Source organism: Salmo salar, chromosome 27, assembly GCF_965601325.2.
Source record: "Salmo salar chromosome 27, fSalSal1, whole genome shotgun sequence".
NCBI classification, from domain to species: Eukaryota; Metazoa; Chordata; class Actinopteri; order Salmoniformes; family Salmonidae; genus Salmo; species Salmo salar.
This window is the reverse complement of record NC_138317.1, coordinates 17,742,256-17,757,489: the sequence shown is the minus strand read 5'-3', so window position 1 is coordinate 17,757,489 and position 15,234 is coordinate 17,742,256. Positions and strand designations below refer to the sequence as shown.

Sequence of the window (15,234 nt, the reverse complement as noted above, 5' to 3'; positions counted from 1 at the left end):
GCACACAGTCATGGAATTTCTTGCCATAGGACATATATCTCGATATGAATCTGTATGACCATTATGTAACATGAACTGCTCTGAAAAGGACTTGGTTAAGGTCATATAGCTTGTGATGACAATGGATAAAATAAAAAAGGATTATGTGAAAGGGGTCAATAAATATGGATAGCCTAGTTTTGCATAAAAATTCATCTTTCTGATACGGTTTTTCACAAATTAAAATAAACCCATGAGCTTTATCTAATTACATATTGCAATATGGTCATATATTGTATAAGTCTTACAATGCATTATAACCACATCATAAATGCACATCTGCAGGCTTAAAATAAGGAGTTACCAACTGCATGTCTCTCTCCACTTCTCACAAAATATTGTCAACAAACCAAGACCTGCCTTGCCTTCATAGTCCCACAACTTTATCCTGAAGAAAACAGAGAGCATGCGACGTCACTGCTCTCCGGGTTGACCACAGCTGTCCGTAGTGATTATGGTATGTGTATGTGACATCAAGCCGGAGCAGCGGAGCGGAGAAGTGGCCGGGGCTCCATTCAAATGAAAATCAATCATGCCTCTGAGGCACAACGCACCTCCGCCTCCGAAGCGCCGCGTTATGTGATTGGTTCATTGGGCGGGACCAACCTGCCAGCGCCGGTGAAAGCTGTTGTGTCAATGTCCATTCACTGACCGCGGGTGTCAGCAGGGACAACAATGACGCTGCATACCTAATGTCCGCTGTCCCTTCCGTTGGTCCTGAATAGGCAAAACAGTATTCTTAAAGTAGCTTTGGACGTGACCAGTTGCCAGCTCCGGCCAATACGCTGGACAATGGATTATAAAGAAGAGTAGACATTTTTTAATAAAAGTGAATCACGTTTATTGTAAGGTCTCCAAAGAAGACATCTCAGCAAAAGCTTTCCAAAGAAGACTCGTCTCAGCAATTAGAATAAATATATTTCGATTTTTTGGGGGGGCCAGAAGACATTTCAGCAAAGCCAAAATACTATTTTCTTTATTAGTAAAAAATGAACCGGCCAAGGATGCTGCTCGCCTGTTTGGCGGCGTTCATCTGTTTGAGTAAGTATGCTTTTTATTATATTATTTATGTGGTTATATGGGTTTGTTGTTTTTGCACAACAACTTTGTAGTGGGGGACTGGGGATCTATTGACAGGCAACAATGGTTCACGAAGTTAGTGTGTAACAGTTGGCCTATAATTCATAGAAACTGCATGGTTTCTAATCGAATGTTTTTGTTCATTGTTTAGTTTGTATAATTGAACAAAATCTGGTTATTCTGTTTCAATAGGCGTGTGTAAGCCTATATGCATTTTCTTTATGTCGGCTCTACGTTTTGTTACACAGTATTTATCTCTCTTGATTTGAATTGATAGTGGTAGGCCTAGTTAAATATGGATTTTGTCAGCTTCAATTAAAGTTTTATAGGACCAGTCAAAGTTTATGGGATGTGTACCACCAGCTTTTACGATATCTACAGATATTGATGGTTGTGTATTAGGAAGAAGACATGCCAACTTCTTTTCATCTGATGCACAGCAAGCTAATATTTAGCACCTGCTCACGAACGAATGGTCCATTCGATTCGATTCGGGTTTAATCAAGATAATTGGACATATGTGATCGATTTTAACTGCTATGATGTAGATTGTATGGCTTTGAATCAACAATATGCATCATATAGGTGCAATATGTTTTTGGAACTTGAAATAAAGTGTTGACCGAAGACGTCAAGTTCAAGTGGAACTTTGGATGTTGCGTTTTGATAGTAAAACCCAAATCAAACCTATCTGATCAGGAAAGTGATAAATAAACCAATGTACATCGAAATAATTTATAGCTATGTATATCAGTGAATCCACAATGACAATGGATGGCTGAGAATGACCTGAAATCATGCTATAGAACTCAGATATTCATCAGCACACCCATTAGGCCTAATCAATACCAGTGTTAAGCAGTGTGCATTCCCTCCCTTTAATAAAAACAATGCGAACAGTATTGATTTGAGGATATTGAATGGAGGGGGGGCTTATTTCATATTACTCGGTTAATTACAATTGAAAACAGTAGGCCTACATTTGTATTCCGAAGGCCACCCCCTGGGAAACGACGTGGTTGATTAGGCTTAATTAATGAGGCTGTTAGCGGGCGTGCATAAACATGAGTGGAGCGTTGTGTGAGCCCAGTTTACACAGCTGTTCTGGTTGGGACCCTTGTCAGTTTGTTAATTGGATGATGAGTAGGCCTATCAATGATATAAGATTGTTGAGAAATACACGTCAGAAGAGTTTTACTTGCCTTTCTCATAAACTGGTTCTATTACACGTAGATATATACATTATCTATTAATGTATTGTTAATCATTTTACAACAATTTTGCTCTTTTCAGGATAACATTCAATTTGTTCATTTTCAGAGAACATTGAACACACACGTGTGTGTGCCTTATTTTGGAGTTAGGGTATGCCTATGTGATTATATGGAAATCTGTTTGGATACAACCTTTATAATTTGACCCCTTCCCCTTCCATCCATTGCTGATGTAGAGTTCATCTTCCAACTCAAACTTAAAAAGAAGAGGCTATTTTGTGTTACCTTTTTTCAAGTCAATGATAAATATCGAGGCCAAGTCTGGCGATATCAAATGAGTTGAAGAGGCCAGGGGTCGTTTGATTAGGCCTATACATAATTTGCCTAGCACATACACAACACAGGATTTACAGATAGGAACAATTTTCTTCAACCCTTGAATGTGATGATCAACTCTCCAAACCAAAGTCAAGTTAATTTCAGCTCCTTTCAGAACAGTACCAAAACAATCACCGCCTCTTGTAACAAACTAAGAAATTAATAAGCTTAACAACTAATATAAAAAGTTAATATCAAGAAACTAAGTTGTAACATTTCATATGCTTTAGAAAGTTAAGGCCTAACTTAAAATAGGCTCTAGGCCTAATGTTTAGGGTCCAGTGTGTTGCGGTCCTTTGTATTATAATCAAATCAGGCCTCATATAGTATCCCATCCAAACAACAACTCATTGAAGGAGCAGAACTGGTGTTCTGGGAGAGATGGACTGGAGAAAGGGGTCGAGGGAGGGACATATGACCTTTCTGGAAGAAAGAGGGGGCTGTTGTGACCTACGGGGGTGGGGTAGGGTGGGGGACTTAACCTTTGGGGTCCCCCTCCTGGTCAATGGAGTGGTTGGTGATGGGGGGACAAGAAAAGCCCAGGAGACAATGGCTAGGCGCCTCACCCCGCCCCAGTTGTGATCTGACCTTCACACACCCTCATCTCCATAACACAGGCCCGCGCTCCCTCTCTGTGAATCTGGCGCAGATTGAGACCTTATTAAAAAGGCTGTGTGTGTGTCCGTCAAGGGTAATCCTCCCACAGTTGCCCGTGACCATGTCCACATCACATCACCAGCACGCACGCACACACACACACGCACACACTGTCCAGAGGTAGCTAGATATAGGGATAACACCATAGGACCCCTCCAAGTCCAACAAGACACCCCATTGGTTTAATCCACACGTGGACAATAGCCCTGTGCTGGGCCACTGCTCCATCCCTCCATCCAGCATTAAAAGAGGGCAACATCTCTATCCTCCTAGAGCTTATAGTAATACATGGCAGATCTTCTCTGCTGAAGGTACAATTATGGGGGCCAATGTGACAGGCATATCGCAGCATGAGTCTGAGGGAGCTAATCTGACCCCAGAACCCATGCATGCGGGACAACTCGTGGGAAACCTGACACAGAGACACTGATAGCGTGCTTGTGACATGGTGTGTGGGTTTTTACCACTGTGTTGTGTAAAGCAGATGTAGAACCAGTTCCATTAATCTCTTAAAAGAATGTTCCACTCAAAACATAACCTAGTGTGATTTTTCAGATACATTCGGAATGGTATTGGATGATATTAGCATATCACAATCCCTACAGATGTAGGATCTTAATTTGAGGCAATTTGCTACAGCAGGAAAATAATCCTGGAGCAACAGGAAATGTGAATTATTATGTGGATTATGATCAAGGGACATTGTTATAGGTGTTGATTCATTAGGGAAAATTAAGTCTAATATTTCAAAGTGAAAATTATAAACATCAGAAGCCTTTTTAAACCTCAAATACACTACAAGTTAAACATTTCCTGCATAGCATGAACATTCTCCTGCAACAGGGTCAAATTAAGATCCTACATCTGTAGGTGCTTAAATGGTGTGTTTAATAGTGTGAGTTCACCTAGGCTACTAAAGGGTTACCTGGCCTTAACAGAGGTTCAATATACTCTTCCTGTGTACCAGAGCAGCTCCCATTTGATTGGCTGCTGCATGAGCGGTGGCAGGTAGCCTAGTGGTTAGAGAGTTGGGCCAGTAACCAGAAGGTTGCTGGATTGAATCCCCGAGCTGACAAGGTAAATGTCTGTCGTTCTGCCCCTGAGCAAGGCAGTTAACCCACTGTTCCCTAGGTGCCGAAGACTTGGATGTCGATTAAGGCAGCCCCCCCACACCTCTCTGATTCAGACATATTTTAGTTGAAGGCATTCAGTTGTACAACGGACTAGGTATCCCCTTTTCCTACTATTGTGTTCACTGACACTCACTGATGGGATGATGGGGACAGAGGAGTCCCTGTCATGATCTGCTAATTGATGCTACTGACATTTCTAATTACACAAGCAGTAAGCACCATTGGGACATGCTATTGTATTCTTACAGCTTTGTCATCCAAACCGTTATCTGCAGAGAGTTATATACTGTACCATTTGCTATTTGTGGGCAATTAATGAGACAATAACAGGCTTGCTATACAGAACTGCAGCGGATATGAGATACAGACAGTCATTTGAAGTTGATGACAAACATAGAACACTGTCTGACACACTCCAATGGTTTCAGTAAGGCTTCCTTCCGTGTGTTTATCATCAAGGGCACCTGGGACATTGGATATCGCTCTTGGCATGGGTGTTTATCAATAGACCGCCAGACAAATAGCGGCCTGATCGAACACCTGGTTAGTTAATCCTCTCTCGTATTAACGCTCGTTGTTTAACCCGAGCGCCAGTGTATACTACACACATTTGTTATTTTAATTAAAACACCCTCTGGTGATTACCGAGTGTGTGGTAACCTTTACAGAGGAGCTGGTGTTTTTAATTAAAAGGCTGCATCATTGTAGGTTTTCATTAAGTCCCAACCCATCGTGTTGGTAAATAAAGTACAGACTTGTCAATGACAATTGTAGTGGTACCAACAGTGTACCTTGCTTGGTGCAATTTTCTGAAACCATATCCAGTGGTCGTGACTGTGGTATCAAACCCAAAACGGAGGACATTATACTCAAAATTACCATAGAGGCTCTAAATACTTTAGCCGGTGTCCAATTCAAACAGACATTCAGACATGGAGAAGGCGAGTAGAAGTATTAGTGACCATATCAATGATCAGACAATAGTTTTCGAACTCTGGGTCGAACTTTCAGGAACTATCTGAACTCATCCAATAAGAAAAGCTGGTTTTTGTTTTCCGTTGCAAAGCATTTTTCTACAGTGTGCCCTGCTGAACACCACCCAGATACTGCAGGTATACCAGTAGATTGATTTGTCGAAAGCCTTTAAGCCCAGTGTGGTAGGACCTTACAAGATATGGCCTTTGTGTAGATTATTGTGTTATGCCCTAGGAGGACCCACCATGGCCCACAATGCCTTTCTTTGTTTAATGAGATTTCCTTGTTGGCTGTGTCCCCTTCTGCTTACCCACATCCCAGTGATTAAAAACAAGAGGGCATGCAGTAAGGTCTCCTCCCCATCGCATTGGAGATTATTTCTTATTGATCCTAAGAGGGGTCTAGAGTAGGCAGAAATTTGTTCAGGTCCTTTTAAGACCTGTGTGTTTGTCCATCCCCATCAGAAACAATCCCATCTACAAATGCAGATGGTCAATTCTGCTTTTTGACCTCTGGGAACCTTCTCCGGTGATATCAATCAGAAATGAGGATCAATAATTCCAAAAAATGTAAATTTTCATGGCTCTTTGTGTTGAGGTGGAGTGGAGGTGTTTTAAATTGGATTTTGTAGTTGATCCAAACACACAAATAGCCTGAAATGTAAGGCTGCCAGTTAAATGTGTTAATGTCTCCAGGCATGAAAACAATCCCAGAACTAAGAAAGCCAAGCTCAAAAATAGCTGATTCATTGTTTTTTCTCCCAATGAACTGGATGAATGGATAATATGGTGTCCATTACAATCAAAAGCAGTGCAGTAATTTGCATGCAGTGTTAGTTAATTGCCCCCCCATTGCCATTTATAAGGGAGGAGTTCAAACATGGGTGGCACATGCTTAGCTTCCTCCTCAACATCGGAAACAGTGATGTCGTGTTTATTCCACTTTGAACTTGGCATATGCCAGCTAATGACGATCAATTCTTAAACAAAAGACTTAGGCGACTTGGGTGTCCCCCCCCCTCCTCCCCGCAAGCTCGTAGCCCGCTACAATAGCATGTTTGCATAAGCACTAAAAGAAGGCGGCGGGCTCCGAGCGAGGGAGAGAGTTTAACTCCCATTAGCGAGACAAAGGGGCGAACCGCAGGGCACTGAGTCTCACGCCTCCCAGCGATTCCCATTTTCCACACCCTGTTCCTTCAGGATTCCTCCCCCAAGCGCCATAGCTCCCTAGCTCCGCATTCAGCCATTGTTTACTCCGGATCCCCCACTGCTTTAATAGATCTAATGGGGGAGAAGAGGGGAGGGGAGGAATTTTTGGAGGTGCACAGTATAATACATTTGTAATCCCACACAAAAAGCCCTGGTTTACTTTTTTAGATAGGAAGGATGGAGTTTCAATAGCTTTTCTTACGTTTTTTAATAATTTTTTGGCCACAGAAATTGAAATTATAATCAGTTGTGAACCAAGTAGCCAAAGAAAGTCACAATGCACTTTTCTTAAATTAGCATTTTTTTACCATAAGATATTGCAAGACTTATTATCAGACATTATAAAAGCTCATAACAAGTTATATCAAGTTATAAAGCATTATGCCTGCAGACATTAACAACTGTCCCGGAGTCTGTTAACAACTGTCCCGGAGTCTGTTAACAACTGTCCCGGAGTCTGTTAATTAAGTCAAGCATTACCAAACTTTTTAAAAATGTTACTTTTAGACATTTCAGCACAAGTGCAGCCTACATGTTGATGCACTATTGATTATAAAACATAGGCCAATACTGTCAGTAGATTTCTTCCCTCGAATATGCCACATGATTACTAATGTGAGACCAAATCTTCTCTCCTTGCCCCAACACTTCATTGCACTTTAACAGCCCTGTAAAGTATGAGTTTCTCAGGCAACCCCTCCATCCAAGTCCATTCAATAGATTGTTTATTGCTTTATTAAAGCCTATAGCACTTTGTATGTACGTTTGGTCCAGGGCTCAGTTTTAATATACTGGTTCTTCAGTCACAGTGCAGCTGTAGCTGGCTGCCACTCAAACATAGATAAAGAGAGAGCGGGGTAAGGCTATGTGAGAGGAAGGCGTAACGCAATCAATGAGGGGATTTGCGTAGGTTTTGCCTTATCCCGGGCGCTCAGGCGCTCAGGACCCCCTTTCACTCACTCTCCCACTCTTTTTGAGGGGTGGGTGGCTGGCTAAGATGATCCCTGGCCGCCATTACAATAGCCTGTAAAGTTCAGGGCCAATGGCCTAGGAGACAATGGTTTCCCGAGTGAGTGGGGGTTCGGGGCAGACCTGGTGGCCGGACGCAAGCTGTCCCCTCCATCCCCCTCTCCCCCCTTCCATCAACTCTCCTCCAACTCACTCATGGCCCCTGAAGGGTTAGGGTCGCATCCTCCAGGGTGGGGACTGGGTGGGGGATCCCCTGCTGCTCAGAAGAAGAAAAAAATAATTTCGGACCTTCCACCTCTGAAATTGGATTAATCCTCTAACTTGAGCACTCCATCCCACATCAATATAAGAACAGGTAGGTTATAGTGGATGATTAGCATAGTTGGATCAACATTTGGTAATCTTACAGAGAGAGAGCACATGTAGGCAAACTTCAAAGGCCTTAATCTAGTACCCTATTGCCTTGTCACTAGCTAGCAATATGTAGCAGCCAAGGCCATAGTGATTACATTGCTGCCTTGAAGGCATCATATCACCCAGATTAGGGCCATGTGAATGCGTTTATTGGCATACAAAAGAAGGGGACCCTTGATCAATCTCTTTGTTGATGCGTCAAGAAGCAATGTCTAATGCAGAAAGGCTATAGAGATGCATATTATTATCGTGGCTATTCAGTGCAAAGTTGGGTTGAGGCCTAGCAATTTGAACACATCTTAGAGAGCCATATATCTAAAATATTATGCTCTATTATACTGATATAGTGTCTTCTGAAAGTATTCATACCTCTTGACCTATTCCACATTTTGTTGTTTGCTTAAATTGAAAATGTATTCAATAAAAAAATTGTCACCCATCTACACACAATACCGCATAATGACAAAAGTAAAACGTTTTTAGACATTTTAGCAAATGTATTGTGAAATAAATACAGAAACATCCTATTTACATAAGTATTCACACCCCTGAGTCAATACACATTATTCTTAAAAGATTTTCAAGCCGATTTAAGTCAAAACTGTAACTAGGCCACTCAGGAACATCCAATGTTGCCTTGGTAAGCAACTCCAATGTATATTTGGCCTTAGGTTTTAGGTTATTGTCCTGCTGAAAGGTGTCTGTTGGAAAGCAGACTGAACCAGTTTTCCTCTAGGATATGCCCGTGCCTACCTCTATTCCGTTTCTTTTCATTTAAAAAAAACTCCCTTAACATGATGCAGCCACCACCATGGTTGAAAATATGATGAGTGGTACACAGTGATGTGTTGTGTTAGATTTGCCCCAAACATAATGCTTTGTATTCAGGACATAAAGTAAAAAAAATTGAAGTTCAACTTTAGTGCCTTATGGGAAAAGGGATACATAGTCAGTTGCACAACTGAATGTATTTTCTGCATTTAACCCAACCCCTTTGAATCAGAGAGGTAGAGCGGGATGCTTTATTTGACTTCATCAATGCACAGGTTGCAGTTGTTGGAGGTTAACTGCCTTGCTCCAGGGCAGAACAACAGATTTTGACCTTGTCGGCTCGGGGATTCAATCCATCAACCTTCCGGATACTGGCCCAGCGCTCCTAACTGCCAGGCTACCAGGATGCGTGTTTTGTAATATTTTTATTCTGTATGAAATTGTAAAAGTAAGTTAGGGTGCACAGAGACACTAATCAAGTGGAGTGGTCAGCAGAAAGAAGAGGATGAAGAGGATGAAGAGAGGATTTGTGAGAACATTGTTATTACAATTAAAGTCAAGGGCAAAAGTCATGGATGTGAGACCTCAGCTTTGCCAGGTGCTGTATGGAAGGGTGTGAAGGTGTGATGTGATTGTGGTGGCGGTCAGAGGGGACGATAAGAAGAAAGGGGGGGTAGATGAGAAGAAAGGGGGGGTTCGCTATAGTTTTGATAAATGGATGCAAAAGTTCTCCATTAACTTGATGGTGCGTCTCATCATGCAAGTTCAAGAGCATGGGGCTTTGAGGGTGTGTCACTTTCTCACTCCTTTTTTCCTCCCCACCTCAACAGCTGGGAGAAAGGGAGCGGCCATCTCGAGGGGTCAGGGTGGGGCAGGGGTTTTTGAATCTGTTTTCCCCCAAAAAGATGAAGAAAATGGGGAAGACTTGCCGTGTCGGCGGGGTCAACTTCGAGAGGAGAATGGGGTGATTCAGTGGCATGGGAAAGTCACCCCGGAGCCTTGGTGAAAGGGATGCAGGGATGCGGGGGGGAATTAGAGGGGCAGATGGCCCCCATAGAGGGGTGTGTTGGTTTATGGTGATGAGAATTTCTAGGGGTTGTGGGGAGGTGGGGTAAGAACAAGTATGAGTGTCGTCACTGCGCCATTGTCGCCAGTCTGCGCTTGGTTTAATAACCTCTTAGGGATCAGTCTGCGCTTGGTTTAATAACCTCTTAGGGATCAGTCTGCGCTTGGTTTAATAACCTCTTAGGGATCAGTCTGCGCTTGGTTTAATAACCTCTTAGGGATCAGTCTGCGCTTGGTTTAATAACCTCTTAGGGATCAGTCTGCGCTTGGTTTAATAACCTCTTAGGGATCAGTCTGCGCTTGGTTTAATAGAAGTTCTCCTAACTTGACCCCACTAACCCTTGCTAGTCTTCTGCCTCCGTCTCGGCCGTTGTTCCTACCCTCCTTGGCTCAATGACTCCCCGGCATTTGGCCCTATTATTCTGTCCGCTTTCCGTAAAAGTCTTGTGGACGCAGAACTAACACAGCCATCAATCAGTTGGCCGGTGTAGAGTGTCAAATGCAGTTTTTGGGATTGGAAGAGTTCGCCCCTGGGGCGAACGTGGCTGTCCGTCTCTATTCTGGTCCCCTTCTGTGTTGTTGTGTCTACGTCTTTGCTTGTAAACACAGATACAGAGGGCATAGGCCGGGAAACTTGGTGTATGAATGGATTAGAGACAGGCAAGGCTCCAGCCATGACATGCTCAGTGCCCCAGTACAAAGTGCTGTGAGGTGTAGTTTGAATTCTTTCATTTACTAGATTGTCCCATAAGGTCCGATTATCAAGCTCCCTTACTGGTCCGTCCTCCTTACCTCATCTTATAGTGATTGGGTTGAAAGGTACTTTATGGGTAAACTATATAGCCAACATTGAGTTCCTTTAGGAATATACTTATAGTGGGTGATTAGATAAACAAATGCAATTGCATCACCGGTGTTCACAATAATAAACACAGTATTATCCTCATCATCCTGGACTACATGACATAATTTCTCCCCGCTGTACTGGTCTACAAAATGAACCAACACTGATGTTCTCAACCCTAACTGCCAATGATCTTCTTCCCCCCTTTTCTAGATGTATGTGGTGCCAAGGAGCTGGCGTTCCTATTGGAGCCCAGTGACGTCATCGCTGTGCGGGATCGGCCGCTGATGCTGGACTGCCGGGTGGAGGGTGAGGGTACCATCTCAATCACGTGGCGCAGGAACGGGGTGCCCATGGTTGTGGAGGAGCGGGTACAGGTGCTGCCCAATGGGACCCTCTTCATTCAGAGCTTCCAGAAACGACTAGAGAGAGATGGAAGTGAGACGGACGTTGGAGAGTACGACTGCGCCGCCCAGAACCGCTTTGGCATGCTGGTCAGCCGCAAGGCCCGGGTTCAGCTTGCATGTGAGTTCCCCTCCCTTACATACTGTTTAACCTAGTGTAATTTATGTAATGGTGACCTACAGTATGTACCAGTCGCCTACATAACAGTCACTTATGTAGAGGGGATGTCCAACACTCAACGTACATACAATACACAGAAAACATTTAATCTATCTATCTATCTATCTATCTATCTATCTATCTATCTATCTATCTATCTATCTATCTATCTATCTATCTATCTATCTATCTATCTATCTATCTATCTATCTATCTATCTATCTATCTATCTATCTATCTATCTATCTATACACAACACAAGATAGCATAGTATTGAGTATTAAGGGAAATTGTTAATTTGCACTTGCTGGGATCGTTGTTCTCCACCTGCCAACCACTACTGGTGCTAATACAGTAGCTAAGTAACTCATTTTAAAGACTATATCAATACAAAGATTACACATCTTGACTTATGGCCGAGGCGCCATTTTACAAATGTCAAGGGAAAAATATAAGAGTTACATAATACATATACATTATTGCCCAGTACATAAAACATAGTTTTAGAGTAGCCTTGAATAATCACATATGTTTGAGTGTGGTTTGCCAACACTCTTATGCCCCGTACACATTGTGTCGTATTTCATTACTCTATACGTCATCTTGACGGAGTCTTGCCCCGCTACTGAACGAACAAGTGTAGTGTTTGTAACGCAAGATGGTGGAGAGCCATCTCGTCAGAGATTTATTTTGGGAGATTGCAAAATATGACCTTTTCATTCAAAACAGCATAAATATATTGTTTCAGGTAATAATACATGTTTTGTTGAGTTACGTTGCAATCCCACTCTGTTGTGGACGTCCCCATTGAAATGCATGACATCCGATGCAACGTAACGGATTGCTTATGGGTAATGTGAACGAGGCTTTACAATTAGTAATATGTTCAATGTGTAGCCTGGCTACACAAACACATGATTAGTCAATAATATTCCCTTCTGAATGTGATTTAGAGAGAACCAGCAGCGAATGTTACCAGGGTAAGGCTACAGCAGTCATAAAAACTGTGGAGGTCAAAGCATGGATTTTGTATCTATAGGAGATCACTAAATGTAGTCCCCTCTCTGTCAAAACAGGCAATAGAGTCTGGTCTTAATGATGCTCCATACTGCAAACACCTTTGTCGCATACTACTTCTCTGATAGTGTTCAGTGTGTCAAATCGGAGGGCCTGTTGTCCGGACCTCTGGCAGTCTCTATGGGGGTGCCACAGGGTTCAATTCTTGGGCCGACTCTTTTCTCTGTATACATCAATGATGTCGCTCTTGCTGCTGGTGAGTCTCTGATCCACCTCTACGCAGACGACACCATTCTGTATACTTCTGGCCCTTCTTTGGACACTGTGTTAACTACCCTCCAGACGAGCTTCAATGCCATACAACTCTCCTTCCGTGGCCTCCAACTGCTCTTAAATACAAGTAAAACTAAATGCATGCTCTTCAACCGATCGCTGCCTGCACCTGCCCACCCGTCCAGCATCACTACTCTGGACGGTTCTGACTTAGAATATGTGGACAACTACAAATACCTAGGTGTCTGGTTAGACTGTAAACACTCCTTCCAGACTCACATCAAACATTGCCAATCCAAAGTAAAATCTAGAATTGGCTTCCTAATTCGCAACAAAGCATCCTTCACTCATGCTGCCAAACATACCCTCGTAAAACTGACCATCCTACCGATCCTCGACTTAGGCGATGTCATTTACAAAATAACCTCCAATACCCTACTCAATAAATTGGATGCAGTCTATCACAGTGCCATCCGTTTTGTCACCAAAGCTCCATATACTACCCACCACTGCGACCTGTACGCTCTCGTTGGCTGGCCCTCCCTTCATACTCGTCGCCAAACCCACTGGCTCCACGTCATCTACAAGACCCTGCTAGGTAAAGTCCCCCCTTATCTCAGCTCGCTGGTCACCATAGCAGCACCCACCTGTAGCACGCGCTCCAGCAGGTATATCTCACTGGTCACCCCCAAAGCCAATTCCTCCTTCGGCCGCCTCTCCTTCCAGTTCTCTGCTGCCAATGACTGGAACGAACTACAAAAATCTCTGAAACTGGAAACACATCTCCCTCACTAGCTTTAAGCACCAGCTGTCAGAGCAGCTCACAGATTACTGCACCTGTACATAGCCCATCTATAATTTAGCCCAAACAACTACCTCTTCCCCTACTGTATTTATTTATTTATTTATTTTGCTTCTTTGCACCCCATTATTTCTATTTCTACTTTGCACTTTCTTCCACTGCAAATCTACCATTCCAGTGTTTTACTTGCTATATTGTATGTACTTCGCCACCATGGCATTTTTTTGCCTTTACCTCCCTTATCTCACCTCATTTGCTCTCATTGTATATAGACTTTTTTTCTACTGTATTATTGACTGTATGTTTGTTTTACTCCATGTGTAACTCTGTGTTGTTGTATGTGTCAAACTGCTTTGCTTTATCTTGGCCAGGTCGCAATTGTAAATGAGAACTTGTTCTCAACTTGCCTACCTGGTTAAATAAAGGTGAAATAAAAAAATTAAATAAAAATACCTGGCAACCCAAGACCCCCTCGGACTCTATAGACTCTGTTATAAATGATGCTCCATGCTGAGAACACCTTAGTTGCATACCTTGCAACTTGAGACCACTTCAGACTCTTTCATCTCTTTTGTTTATTTGAGTCACTGTGGGTGATGAATGGTACACCCCACTAAGTGTACTGACATGTGGACATACACAAAACATACACACACAAAACATATAATGTTCAGACAAGATTTAAGATAAACACACTGCAACGCTGCTGGGTTTTTCACGCTTAACAGTTTCCTGTGTGTATCAAGAATGGTCCACCACCCAAAGGACATCAATCCAACTTGACACAACTGTGGGAAGCATTGGAGCCTGTGGAAATCTTTCGACACTTTGTAGTATCCATGCCCTGACAAATTGAGGCAGTTATCAAAGCAAAAGTGGGGGGAAGGTGTTCTTAATATTTTGTACACTCAGTGTATATTTCTGTGTAATATTGTTGACTCTGCTGCTTATCTTGGACCAGGTCTCCTCTTGCAAAATAGAGATTTTATCTCAATGAGACTAACCTGAGTCAATGAATGTTAAATGGGGATATATGTTTTGTTGTTCTTTCTTCCTCAGTTCTCCCTAAGTTCCATACCCACCCAGAGTCCATGTCAGTGGACGATGGCGGTGTGGCTCGCTTCAAGTGCCAGGTCAACAGTGTGCCTGAGGCCAACATCACCTGGGAGAGGGACAGAACCCCACTCAGTACCACCGACAACAGGTATCATCATACTAATATATAGGCCTATACACCCACTCACACACACCTAAAAAAATGGGTTATTGTTGGATGATTGCTAATGAACTTGGCGCTTGCCATCACCCTGCAAGAGAGTTTGCCATATTAGCTGTGTAGGTACCTTGCTGCAGATAGGCATTTTGAAAAGTAGCTAACATTTAAATTCTCAGAATAACTAGATGTCACATCTACTGTATGTTGGCACTAACACCTTTTTCAACCGCTCCCCCTCACTTGTCTAGGTACACTCTCCTGCCCATGGGTATCCTCCAGGTGACTGGTGTGAGGCGGATGGACGCTGGGGTGTACCGTTGTGTGGCCTCTAACATCGCCAACACGCGCTTCAGCCACGAGGCTGTGCTCAATGTGACCGGTGAGTGGGAATGACCCCACTGCTCAATGGCGACTCTCCATTGATAGCGCATCTTATTCCAGGACGAGGCTTAATCTGTGTCTGGGAAACCAGCCCTTACAATATAGATCATATAATTAGAGGGACCTGGTAATAGTGTTCCAATGGGTTTGTTCATGTTGCTTTTTTATCTATAATTTTTGTTGTTTGGGACACTCTCTAAAGAATACTAAACTGACCACGTCTATGCTAATCAC

The 15,234-nt window shown here is 42.9% G+C and overlaps 1 protein-coding gene across 2 annotated transcripts in view; it reads left to right on the top strand.

The window, feature by feature from the left end:
• Window positions 1-709: 709 nt before the first annotated feature.
• LOC106588558 (immunoglobulin superfamily DCC subclass member 3) overlaps window positions 710-15,234 on the top strand; it is a 37,548-nt gene continuing 23,023 nt past the window's right edge. The window contains exons 1-4 of one of the 2 annotated variants that reach the window (XM_014177689.3): window positions 710-1,080; window positions 10,961-11,272; window positions 14,463-14,607; window positions 14,868-14,998. In XM_014177689.3, coding sequence (XP_014033164.1) covers window positions 1,029-1,080; window positions 10,961-11,272; window positions 14,463-14,607; window positions 14,868-14,998 — 640 coding nt within the window. In that variant the 5' untranslated portion in view covers window positions 710-1,028. The remainder of the gene's footprint in view (window positions 1,081-10,960; window positions 11,273-14,462; window positions 14,608-14,867; window positions 14,999-15,234) is intronic. The other variant, XM_014177688.3, reaches the window with a different exon arrangement.